The sequence below is a fragment of the Pseudopipra pipra genome, chromosome 3 (genome assembly GCF_036250125.1).
Source record: "Pseudopipra pipra isolate bDixPip1 chromosome 3, bDixPip1.hap1, whole genome shotgun sequence".
In the NCBI taxonomy this organism is placed as follows: Eukaryota; Metazoa; Chordata; class Aves; order Passeriformes; family Pipridae; genus Pseudopipra; species Pseudopipra pipra.
This window is the reverse complement of record NC_087551.1, coordinates 113,211,207-113,223,725: the sequence shown is the minus strand read 5'-3', so window position 1 is coordinate 113,223,725 and position 12,519 is coordinate 113,211,207. Positions and strand designations below refer to the sequence as shown.

The following is a 12,519-nucleotide window of genomic DNA, read 5'->3' as shown; positions in this document are numbered from 1 at the left end:
TTAGTTCAGCAAATTGCAATCACTGACAATCTGCAAAGGGACCTGGAGGTTTGCTCTCTGATTTCCTCAATTTACCTACCTCCTTTTTTGACTGTTGAAATATTGCCTTCTGAAAATATTGATCCTTGCCTTTGGGAAGTTGAGAGGATGCTCTAATGAAGGTGATCTATTTATCTAGGCTATTCTTGAGCCAAGCAACTGAACAGGTCTAGAAGAAATATAAAATACTTTTTATCTATTAAAAAAATAATAGCATTATTGGTCTTACTAATGGTAGCATATTACATAGAAACCTAGAATGATTTGGGTTGGAAGGGACCTTAAAGATTATCTTGTTCCAACTCCCTGTCATGGGCAGAGACAACTTCCAGTAGACTAGAGCCTCATCCAACCTGGTCTTGAAAAATTCCAGGGATGGGGCAGCCACAGCTTCTCTGGGCAATCTGTACCAGGGCCTCACCACCCTCACAGGCAAGAATGTCTTCCTAATATCCAATATAAATCTAGTCTCTTTCAGTTTGGAGCCATTAAATCAGTTGGTGACATTGGAGCAACCTGGTCTACTGGAAGGTGTCCCTGCCCATGGCAGGGGGTTGGAACGAGATGATCTTTTAGGTCCCTTCCAACCCAAACCATTCTGTGACTCTGATTTGGTTGTTCTGCACACAGGTGAGAATTGCTTCTCTCCCTGCTGGCAATTCAGAGTGGTCTGAGAACTGGGTGAAGAATTGGAGTGAACTTTGGCAGCCAAAATCCCAGAAATTTGAGCTGACTGCTGGTTCGAGGTACTACCTGGAAGCACTACATCATGGCAAGACACCCAGCAACGGGATGAGAGTTGGAGTCCAGATACATAATACGTGGCTGAATCCCCATGTGGTGGACAGCTACTACATTGAGAGACATGAAATCCGGGCTCGTGCTTTACATCTTCCAGAAGTGCAGGTCAGTGCTGCTTTCTTGACCCTGGGAGCTGGACTAGCCCTGAGCCAAATGACCTGGATAGCAACAAATCCTAAGTGTAAAGTCTGTGCTGATACTCGATGTGAAAGTGTGTTCCCACCTTGTTTTTAACCTTCTGAGACAGCTGATGAGAGGAGCATCATGAACTGCAATTGTTCAGGGTTTTTACACACATTGGTGTACATTTCTTTACACATTGGTGGGTGTATGTAAACCCTCAGCAATGAGGGAAGAGTTTCCTGGTGGTTAAACCCCACAGCTGCAACTCACGAGCTTTAGGGACTGTTTGTGGCTGTCATTGTGTCTGCACAGGTCATGTACCCCTTGTGATCCTGATAATTTAAGAATTTAGGTTTAGAATTTAGGTTTGTGTCAGTAGAGACCATGGAGGACAAGAACAGTTTCAGAGTAGCTGAAGTGTCTCTTGGAAGGAATTCTTGTTTTACATATGCTTAAAAATGCAAAATATGTGCCATGTAATCCTCCTCAGTAGAAGAAACCAGGTTTGAAACGTGTCTCATGAAGTTTGTGTCTCTTTTCATTTATTTGTTTGCCTCTTTGCTTGCCAGATGTTGACGGTGTCTGGTACAGGGTGTTTCAGTATCTCCTGGAACAACACATTGCACAAAATGATCCCCACAAATGCTACAGCTCACCAGGTAGGTGCCATTAAACACACATATTTGATCCTCTGCTGGGGAGGAACCAATGGACATCTGGTACTTGACAGCATTTAAGTGTTTGGCTCCGAAGCTGAGATAATTTTACATGATGTAGGGGTGATTTTTGTTACTGAGAATGTCTCACGGTGAGATTCTTTGGGGGGTTTGAGTCCCAGGTGTATTCTAAGCATATCACATCATCCAGATACCTTGGAATTCCCTTGAACCAGACTCTTGGACTTCTCCTCTAAAGTCAGGTGTGTAGAGTATGGCTTTGGCTTCAGACAGGATCTCCCATTGTCTCTTGATGCGGTCAGTTGGTCAGTGCTATAACAACCCTGGGTGATAGTTTCATGATAGCCATTAGGCTGTAGATGCCTAACACACCTGAAAGGTACCAGACATGGGAGTTTACACTCTTTTGAGCTGAATTTTATTCTTTTATATTTTTATTTTCTTAATATTTGGCTGCCTGCTCGTTCAGAGCTGCCGTGCCACCGGTCCCTTGTTAATGAAAAATGGAGAGATGACGTGTGTGTTGAGGCTCTCTGATGACATGATCCAGAAATCATTGGACTGTGACTGCTTTTCACTTTCTTAATTTCTTTTTAAGGTGCAAAGAGCAATAGAGGAACTCCTTTCAATAGGATGTGAGACTGAACCAGCTTCTGCTAAAATCCTTTTCCACAATGGTTTTGAGAAAGGAGGTAGTGATCTTTTATGTCAATCAAGCAGTATTTACTGTGAGAGCTGATTTCCTTTATGAAATAAATGTACTTGAAATTTTGAGTGAGAATAAATTTACACTTTTAAGGGGTATAAGTATATATATTTTTATTTCTCAGCTATATATTTGTATGTATTCTCATGGGTGAGTTTATGGAACTAGCATTAAAAACATGATCAATATAACAATCACAGTCACAAAAGCCCTGAGTTGGAAGGAACCAACAAGGATCATTAAGTCCAACTCCTGGCCCTGCACAGGACAACCCCAAGAATCACATCATGTGCCTGAGAGTGTTGTCCAAACCCTTCTGGAATTCTGACAGGAGAATACTTAGAGTAGGACTGTTTGCCAATTTTTGGACATCGACTTTCTGTATTTCCATGAATCTCTTGACTGCACTGGTGTCTTCTGAATCACTTCCAAACATCCCCTCTCCTCTTGCTTCTTTTATCTGTCAGATATGAAGAACATCATCACCACAGGACACATTGTCAGTGGAATGGAGCCTTTCTGTGGGAGGTTCAGTGTTCACAGACCAAGCCAGCTGGTGAAAACCTCCCCGTCCACACTACCAAGATATGACCTTACTGAATATACACATGTAAGTGGCTGCTCTTAATGAGTAGGTTGCACTGGGGACTGAATACTCAGAGCCCAATCAGCAACTTAAAATCATGTGGCCTGCTTAGAATCCCACCAAATCTACAAAGACTCATGTCTTTGGACTGTGCTGGTGGACAGAGTGGGTGATCTGAGATCCCTGAGATGTTCATATTGTTTAACACATGTGGCTGCTCTCTGCTCCTGGGGATGCAACTCTTGATGAGGGAAAGGAAAAAATGGGATGATGCTGGGGAAAGATGGGAGAAGTAGGGGGGACCACTTCTTAACAAAAGGAAAAAACCCTTGTTACTGGGGCCCATTATCCCTCACTTTTCTACTCATCTTCTACTTTTAATATGAATAAGGACTTGGTTTCAACTCTGTTGCCCTTTCTTTGCCACCTGGGGGAAGGCAAATAGCTTGGCCCTGAACACTCCAGGGATGGGACACCGATGGCTTCTTTGAGCAATCTGTGCCAGAGCCCTCACAGAGAAGAAATTCTTCCTAATATCCAATCTAAGTCTATACTCTTTCAGTTTGAAGCCATTCCCCTTTGTCCTGTCACTCCAAACTCTTGTCTGAAGGCCCTCTCCAGCTTTCTTGGAGACTCTTTAGGCACTGGAAGGGATTCTAAGGTCTCCCTGCAGTCTTTTCTGCTCCAGACTGAACACCCTAATGTTAAACTGTGTTTGAAACAGAATATACTATCTTCTACGTACATCACATATATAAATTATGTATAAATTACCTGTGGGTTGATTTGTGAAAATTTTATTCCCTCATTTTTGCAGGTGTGTTTTGCTCACAAAGGCCATATGAGTAACATCCTTCTTATCTCTGTGTCCTACACTAATGTCTCATCATGTTCAGTGAAGAACTTCACCTGCCTATGGGATTTCAATCACACTGACTCTAAAAGGTATCCAGACAGTTGTGGTTTCCAGAGATTACACTTTCCATAGTAAGGAGTCGCAGTGGGAAAATGGAGGGAAGTTCTCATCTGTACAGGATCAAATTGTTAGCGGGGGTAAGCTGACATGTGCTCTTACCTGCAGAGGCACCCCTGGAATGTGACTCTGTACTTTCTGAGGATTTACTGAGTGAAGTTCCATGTTCCTTGTCACATGCAGTATCTCACCTCAGTAATGCACAGATGAAGAGTTTGCTCTGTTTGTGGTAAACACACCAGAAAAATTTCTGAGGACAATAGCTTTCCAGTTTCTTTAACCTCAGACAGTGGATTTTCTGCAATGAAACAGGGAGATGAATTGATTGTGGTTTTTTCCCTGTCAGGAACCTCATGAGGTCACTGGTACACGATGTTTTGGAAATTGGTGTAGTCATTGATTTTCTTTATTCCATGGGTAGAAAACATTTGGTAGTAGATGCAAAGTTTGGGGCAGACACACTTAAAAAAACCAGGAGTGTCAGAAGAACTTGATGGAGAGAACTGGGAGCCCTAAGCAATGGTCTGATATTCTCAAGGGTGCCAATTCTGGATTGACCCCCATCGAGGTCACTGATGCTATCACAGTATTTTGCCAAAAATAGGGCAGACAGTCATTCCCACATTCTATTCTTGTGATGCAAAAAAGGACCCATAAGCAGAGACCTGTGAGGGTGGTGAGGCACTGGAACAGAGAAGCTGTGGATACTCCATTCCTGGAAATGTTCAAGGCCAAGTTGGATGGGGCGTGGAGCAACCTGGTCTAGTGGAAGGTGTCCCTGCCTATGGCAGAGAGTTGGAATGAGATGGTCTTTAAGGCTCCTTCCAGCCCAAACCATTTGCTGATTCTGCAGTTTAAAACCTTGTTTCTCACTATGGGGAACTCATCAGAGACATGTAAAGAGTGATCAGAAGATACTCAGTAAGTGACTTCTGTATGAGAAAATAACAGTGGTAACAACAGTAGTACCTGCTGTTACCTGGAAGCTTCACAATGACCTCACATTCAGTTATTGCCACAACCTTGGTGTCTTCCAGGTGGACATTTACCTGCACTAACCTCTGGAAGAGGTGTGTGAATCTCTCCATGCTTGTCCAGGACCTCCCTTCCAATTCCCCCGTGTTTGTGCATCAGATAGACTTTCAAAAGGAAACATCTGGGTCATTTTACCTTGATGAAGTCATCATTGCTGACAGAACTGTGACTGGTAAAGGAATCTATTTCTCTTTTTTCCCCCTCCCCGGAATATTCCATTAAAACACATAATGATAAAGCTGGATGAAGCTTTTTCAAAGAGAGATTTCACAACAGGCACAAAAATAATTTTGTTTTCTTATATATTAAACTTTTTTTTCTTTTGTGACAGCAGTCAAGAAGGAATTGCCAAATATCAATATTCTTGGTTTATTTGAAAATGTGTTTTACAAATGGCACAGGCTGCCTGGGACAGTGGCAGAGTCCCCATCCCTGGAGGAATTTAAAAGACATGTAGATGTGGCACTTGGGGACATGGCTTAGTGGTGGGCTTGGCAGTGCTGGGGAAACAGTTGGACAGTGATCTTAGGGGGCTTTTCCAGGCCTAAATGATTCTGTAATTCTATGAAATGTAACTCAACAAAACAAAACAAAAAAACCCCAAGAAGGTGTGATCCCAGCTATGAAATGACAATAACCTGGGAAGAGTCACAGCTGCTCTCCTTGCTCTAATGAATGTTTGTGCTCTTCTTCCAGTTTCTCAGGGAGATCCCAAACCCCCTCGGCCAGGTGGGAGGATAATTGAATCAGTATCTGTGGTGGGGTCTCCTCCAACTTACAATGTGTCCTGGCTGGTGTCTGGCTGTGGTCCAAGTCTGCCCCTTCTCTCTCCAAGGTAGGGACAGTGAGTAGATCATCTCGATACCCTCAAAAACTTCTGGCACTTCCCCCAGCATATCTGGAACTGGTTGTCATCTGGATTCAGCCTCTGAAAAAGAGGTTCTTGAGATGTTTCAGTTGACCTGTGGTGTAAGATGTACATGGGTCACCAAGGTATGGTGTACGACTAGAAGGAGACCTAAGCCCTTCTGGAAGAGTGGATGAAGATCAGAAAGACACGCTCCCAAACACCTTTAATGACATCAGGCAATGAAAGCCCACCTTGTGTGTCCTTGTTTATTGATGGTTTCATTCCTCTGAGCAATGAAAGAGGAATTAGAGCTATAGGCAAACTAAATCAGACAGTGAAACATTAAAGAACTGTACTGGCAGAAAATAGGTCCTGTAAAGTTGGATTGTATCCAGCTGAGTCAACAAGGACCTGATGGGAAGGGAGCCAGGCAAGGGAGAAGCTGGAATTATGCAGCCTGTCCTGTGCAGGAGCCAGCTGTTACCTTGGCTCAGCTTCTTCACTCAAACTGACTTGCCCAGTGATCCACAGGAAACTTCCTCTCAGAAGGAGATGAACCTCAGCCAGCTGTCAATTAATTTGGTTTCTTACCTTGTGGTCTGTTTTCTTCCAAGCAAATTCAAAGCAATGTGTCATTGATTTTAAGCGCTCCAAAGAGAGCTAGATTTTTGTTAAGAGGTGGCTAAGTTCTGAAAACAGTAAGGTCTGGCTCCCAGAGCAGCCAAGTTCTTGCATTTCCTGATGAAATCCAAGGCTTTGGTGAATTCACTTTTTGGATTTCAGAGATATAGGCAGAGTCAGCACAAAGGAAAACACAATCCAGTTTATGCCTCAGGGTTCCCAATATAAGAGCTGCAAAGACCAAGTCTAAAAAGTTGTTTGGTGTAACAGTTAAACCCCAGTTCAGGCCCAGCTATTTTGTAGAAGTTAGCTTAGGTAGCACATCACAGAAGAATTTGGTATGTGAGAGTCTCTCCTTCAAAATCACATTTAATTGCCTGTGTCAAACGTAGAATTCTGACATTAACCAACAACAATAAAGGCAAGGGTAAGAACACAGGGGGATGTTTGTGATGTTTGATTTGTGTCACCAGAGGTATAACTAACAGAAAGAGGGGAAATATTTAAGAAGACTGACATTAGAATGCTGCATACAACACTGATGACCACACTTTTAAAATAAATTTAGAAAAACTTGTAAAAAAATACTGTGAACATCATTATGGAGCTGCAGAAAATGGAGAAAAAAATTTAAGAAGCTCAACCTGTTCAGTTTATAAAAAGAGGATTAAGAGATGGATTGGTCACATTACCTCTCACCAGGGAAAAAAAAAGGTGTTTGGCACTAGTGGGATTTTCCATCTCACTGAGGAAGATAACAGACTAAGCAGAGAAGTAGAGACTGCTGAAGCCAGGAATACTGAGAACGGGAATCAGCTCATGCTTTAAAAGCAGGTGGGCTGAGCACTGTCTTTGGACATCTTCAAAACAAACCTGGGTCTTTCTTTTCACTGAATGTGGGCTGTGATTTATTCTAATGCGACTCCTATTCCTGTTGGAGCAGGAATATTAGCTAAAATCTGATGTACCAACTGTAGAAAATGCTCAGTGATTGTATTCTCAAAATTTGCTCTGCAAAAGCCGGTTGTCATCCAGACACTGAGCCACATGGTGGCATCGTTGTACCACAGAGAGCCTCCTTCTCCTCTGAAAAAGGAGAAATTTCGTGCCGAAGGAGAAAGTATTTTAAGTTTTAGAAGTTGGACCTTGGGTGGACTTGAATTACTCTAACATAGATATGGTGTTCGGGGGCACGGTTTACTCCTGGGCCTGGCAATGCTGGGTTAACAATTAGACTAGATGGTCTTGGGGGTATTTTCCAACCTTAAATGATTCTACAATTCTACGATATGAAATATCACTGTAATTCAGGGGAGTTAAGATTTTGATGGACTCGAGGATATTGCAGTAGGATATTAGGATATTCCTACTACTGAAGTAGGAAAGCTTTGATTTTGTAGATGCTGCCTTGGCTGCACTGAGCTGGTCCTTTAGAAACACTGCTGGGGTAGGACTTGCTTGTGTTTGATGGCGTATAAATTTCTTCTATCATAGTTTAAAAAGGTCACTTTCCACAATTTTCTGTCCTGTGCATTGCCTACATAATGTATATATGAGTTGGGAATATCCAATTTTGTTTGAGGTCCGGATACGTTCCCCTTAGACCCTTCAGGAGTGTTGTTCCCATAGGGGTCCCTTGGCTATTGGGTGACACGGGGGTGACAGGAGTGGGGGTCTCAACTGCTGACACCTTCACGTGAACCCTCTCTGTCCCACAGAGGTGCAATGCTTGGGGAGGGCTCTAAGGAGTATGGATACCTCTATGTCTCCACGGAGGATGTGAGAGTCAGCCTCACCATCCAGAGACTGCAGGAGTCATCCCCACCTCTTGGAGGGACCTTCCACATCTACTTGGCCAACACAGTGATACCAGGTAAGAGAAGATGCAGGTACATCTGGATTTCCTTAGCAGGAAGCCAAGTGAAGAAGTAGCTGCCAGAGAAGCTGTGGCTGCCCCAACTCTGGAAGTGTTCAAGGCCAGGTTGGACAGGGTTTGGAGCAACCTGGGATAGTGGAAGGTGTCCCTCAGTGGGGTTGGAACAAGATGATCTTTAAGGTCCCTTTCAACCCAAACCATTCTGTGATTCTATGAAAAGACAATATTGAACCTTGGACACACTCAGAACACAGACTGGCAGGTTAAACTTCTCATGAAATTTGCCAGATCTTTGATGTCTTTCAAGACAGGGGTTTAAGATTATAGACAGGACAGTATTCCTAGATGAGTTTCTTCCAAAATGCATACAGCCAATATGAAATATCTGCCTTAATGTTAAAGAACTTTGGATCAGATCCCAAAGTTTGCACCCTAAGGTTTCATTATGCTGCTATTTCTCCAGCATGTGTACTTCTGGTGGTCATGTATGACAAAAACTGTGCAAGTTACCAGGTAATTTCTTTTTTCCCAGGATTTTCAGGATCAGTAACTGGCTTGCAGATAACACAAAAGTTTTTGTACAAGTTTTGTGCTTGACCTGAACTAGTCACCCTTTAGATGTGCCAGGTTCCCTTGTGTTTGATTTAAACAATCAGAGGTTTAAAATGAAAGGGAGCAGATTAATCTGAGCAAGGCCAATGATAAAGTTCTTGACTGAGGAACTGGTGACTCAGTTATAAAGTCAAATAACAAAAGAGGAAAATGCAACCTTAGAATATTTATGAAATAACTCTTTCCTCCGTGTTGTTACTTAAGATTTTCCTCCTTTAATTGAAGATGTTACTTAAGATTTTCCTTTTTTAACTGAAGACTGTCTCAGAAGTGTCCTGCTTTGAACATAATCTTTTAAAAATGTACTCCATGCCTCTTGCTCTAAGTCTTGTGCTTTCCCCTCTTTCTCATTAATTGGTTTAGAGAGATTTATTGTAGCTGCAGCTTTGAATGGCTATGGGGATTTATGTCAAAAGAGATAAAACATCATTAGCATTTATTTAGGATTGGACTCTTAGGATGTAGAGTTGACAGGCTGACTCTCTCCACACCCATTTCATATAGAAGGTTTCTGACCTTTTTATTTTGAAAGAAAATTACTTATACACTTAAATTTCATGCGTCCATGTTATGTAAAAGTACTAAAATTTCTGATGCCCGCAACTGGAGAGGCTTCTATAGTTTTCTAGATCTTCAGACTAGATATAAAGAAGAAATTTTTTATGATGAGCGTGGTGAGGCCCTGGCACAGGTTACCAGAGAGGTGGTGGATGCCTCGTCCCTGGAAACATTCAAGGCCAGGTTGGATGGGGCTTTGAGCAACCTGGTCTAGGATTCATTGCAGGGGGGTTGGATTAGATGGCCTTTAAGGTCCTTTCCAACCCAAACCTATGTTTCAATTCTATAATTCTATGATCTTTTGGCATTTAGGGTTCAATAAGTTTCTGCTGCTTTTTTGGCAGTTGCAGAGGTTTGAACCGCAACAGCCTTGCATCAAAAATTAAACACCTTTCTTTTCTAGGAGCAGACAGGTGTGCTCTCCCAGGGATGATGGTATTCACTGCTTTCTGATGTCTCTTGCAGACGTTTCAGTGCAAATCTCCTCCCACCACCTCCGCAAGCTTTTGCAGGACAATGTAGACAACTCCACAGCTCCCTACTTCAACACCAGTGACTTCATCGTGACCAAGGACTTGAACTCGTGCTATGAAAAAGTCTGGACTCTGACTTGGAAAAAAACAACTGGGGACTTGCCCAATGTTCTCCGTGTACAGTAGTTTCTTTTACTAACCCCCACTTTGAACCCTGTTCAATGTTCTTTGGTCTTGGATGATTCACTCACCCAGTGGTTGTTTTCATGAAGACACCTGTGGGAACTTAGGCAATCTTCCCATTTGGAAGAGCAAATTCCAGATTAGATGATTAAAAAAACAGTTGCAGAGAAAGAAATGGCATCTTCAGAGTCTGTACTTCAAAACAAGGAGGAAAGGGTGTAATTTCCAGGCTTTGTTGCAGTTCTGCATGATAAAGGGTCTGCTATTCTGAAATGAAATCTATTACTGAAACATTAATGTTTCGGTACAGTAACTGGAGCTCATCACAGATTTGCGGCATCATTTATTGGCCAAGGTCTTTTTCTGAGAACTATTCTATATGGGTTCATATTTGGTTCTTATAAGTCTCAGGTGAAGGTTCAGTTTACATTCTCTCATCCCAAGATTTGTCATGTTAGTTTTGCTTCAAGTAGAAGAGCTTTTTTGAATAAGGACTCAGACTGAGCTGCTTCCTCCTCCAAAAGAAAAAACTGTTTCTTTATATATTGAGTTTCTAAAAGTGTCAAATTATTTTCAACAAATCAATGAGTTCCCATGCTCAAGACATTGGCCTGGAAGATGAAAAAGGTTTGAGTTACATATTGAGCTATAGTACAGGCACATCTTTAAGAAGCTCTTTCCATGTCTAATTCCAAATGATATTATTAAGTATTAGAAGTTTATTTGCAAATCTGGCTCCTCAATTTGCAGTCTCTTTGTCTGCAAGGCAAAGGTGGAAACAGAGAGAAGCGAAGTCTTGTGCAATGAAGATTTAGACCTGGAGATTTGATTCATGGACAAAGCTTGAGAAGAAGTTTCTAGGAGTTATTTGCCACTTTATAAAAATTCTATTTTAACTGAAAATTACAAGACAGAAAAGGATGAGAAACTTAAATTCCTTGTTCTTTGCCAGGTCTCTGCCAAAACCCTCACTGGTCTGAAGGCAGCTGTTTCTACTCGTGTGGTTTATGATGGGGGTGTGTTTATTGGACCCATATTTGGGGACATGCTTGCTACCCCCAATAACAAAACACAGGTGAGTTGATGTGCTGTCACACTTCCTACTTATTCACCTGGGTTGTGTAGATCCAGGAGTCTCACAGGTGTCTGGGTCCCTTGTTCTGCCACTAAATCCTTTCAGAAATCTGACGTTCTGTGCCATAAACTGCTCATATTCTGCTGCCTGGTATGTGGAACCGGACTTTCCTCCAGGAGCAATTGCAGATGGGGAGAATGGTGACATGGGTGATCTTTCACCACCGTGAAAGATAATTTGTTTATTTTGAGGCAGTGACCAAGGGAAGACAATCTCTGGACTCCCACCCTTGGTGGGTCCTATGGTGCTGCCCACCAAACTGGGAATGTCACTATTCATCTGCAGCATTTCTGCTGTTACACTGATGGACAAAACAAATGAGCTGGTGGCTGTGGTACTGACCTGTGAGTTAGGCAAGTCCCTCAGCATCTGTGGATCTCAGGTCTTCAAGTGTGAGAAGAGAGTAAGGAGGGCTTCCTGGCTGAGTGAGTAGCCATTCTGGCCTGCTGGATGGACAAATGTGTTCCCAGGTCTGCTCTCAGATGTTGCAGAGCAGTGGGTATTGCTGGCTCTGCTTCCAGCAAAGGCTGACAGGCACTGTAGTGACAACAGGGTGATGCTGAATGTGCTTGAAGTCCAAAGTGCAGCATTTGGGGCCAGATCATCCTGCTTTTTTGGTGAGCCTGTTTCCCAGACATGAGGATCCCTCTTCATCCAGTGACTCAGCCACCTTTGATATCTTTTCCATCTGTGCTGCAGACATACCCTCAAATAGCCCAAGTGAAACAAGACCAGCAGCAGCAAACAGATATCCTTGTAATTTTTGAAACTTTATTCTGTATTGCTGCTAGCACAACCATAAAAATGTCCCTCTAATTGTGTCCCTATTCAAGCAGAGCACTCTGTGCTCCTTGCATTTCTTTGAGACAGTCTGCTTTTGCTTTTTGTAGGCATTGGTGTACTCTCCTGGCACACCCTTAATACCTGGAAGAGATAAAGAGGGGCTCTTCTATGCCCTATACTTTCCTAGTTGACTCTTCTGAGATATCAAGGTCTCAGGAGAGATATCTCTTGATGTCTCTTTTAGGTAATCAAGATCACAGTCCAGCTTTTCAGGGGCAAAAAATAAATAAAATTGAGGGCTGCATGTCCACATTGTTGGATTAATTTTAATTAGTCTTACAGGATGCTTTAAACATAACAAACTTGATCCTAAGGCAAAGTGGGAAAAACTGGGGAAAGGCAAGCCAGGTCTTCAATGGATGACTAGAAAAACAGGAGTTGTGAGGTCCCAGAAACATGGGAGAGAAAATCCTGCAGACATCAAGAAA

At 42.5% G+C, this 12,519-nt stretch overlaps 1 protein-coding gene across 3 annotated transcripts in view; it reads left to right on the top strand.

Moving 5' to 3' along the window:
* Positions 1-12,519, top strand: part of PKHD1 (PKHD1 ciliary IPT domain containing fibrocystin/polyductin) — a 267,993-nt gene that overhangs the window by 20,517 nt on the left and 234,957 nt on the right. For all 3 annotated transcript variants that reach the window (XM_064650787.1, XM_064650789.1, XM_064650788.1), the window contains 10 exons: positions 670-945; positions 1,533-1,622; positions 2,239-2,332; positions 2,814-2,956; positions 3,750-3,877; positions 4,943-5,112; positions 5,637-5,775; positions 8,130-8,284; positions 9,923-10,107; positions 11,066-11,188. In XM_064650787.1, the coding sequence (XP_064506857.1) occupies positions 670-945; positions 1,533-1,622; positions 2,239-2,332; positions 2,814-2,956; positions 3,750-3,877; positions 4,943-5,112; positions 5,637-5,775; positions 8,130-8,284; positions 9,923-10,107; positions 11,066-11,188 (1,503 nt within the window). The remainder of the gene's footprint in view (positions 1-669; positions 946-1,532; positions 1,623-2,238; positions 2,333-2,813; positions 2,957-3,749; positions 3,878-4,942; positions 5,113-5,636; positions 5,776-8,129; positions 8,285-9,922; positions 10,108-11,065; positions 11,189-12,519) is intronic.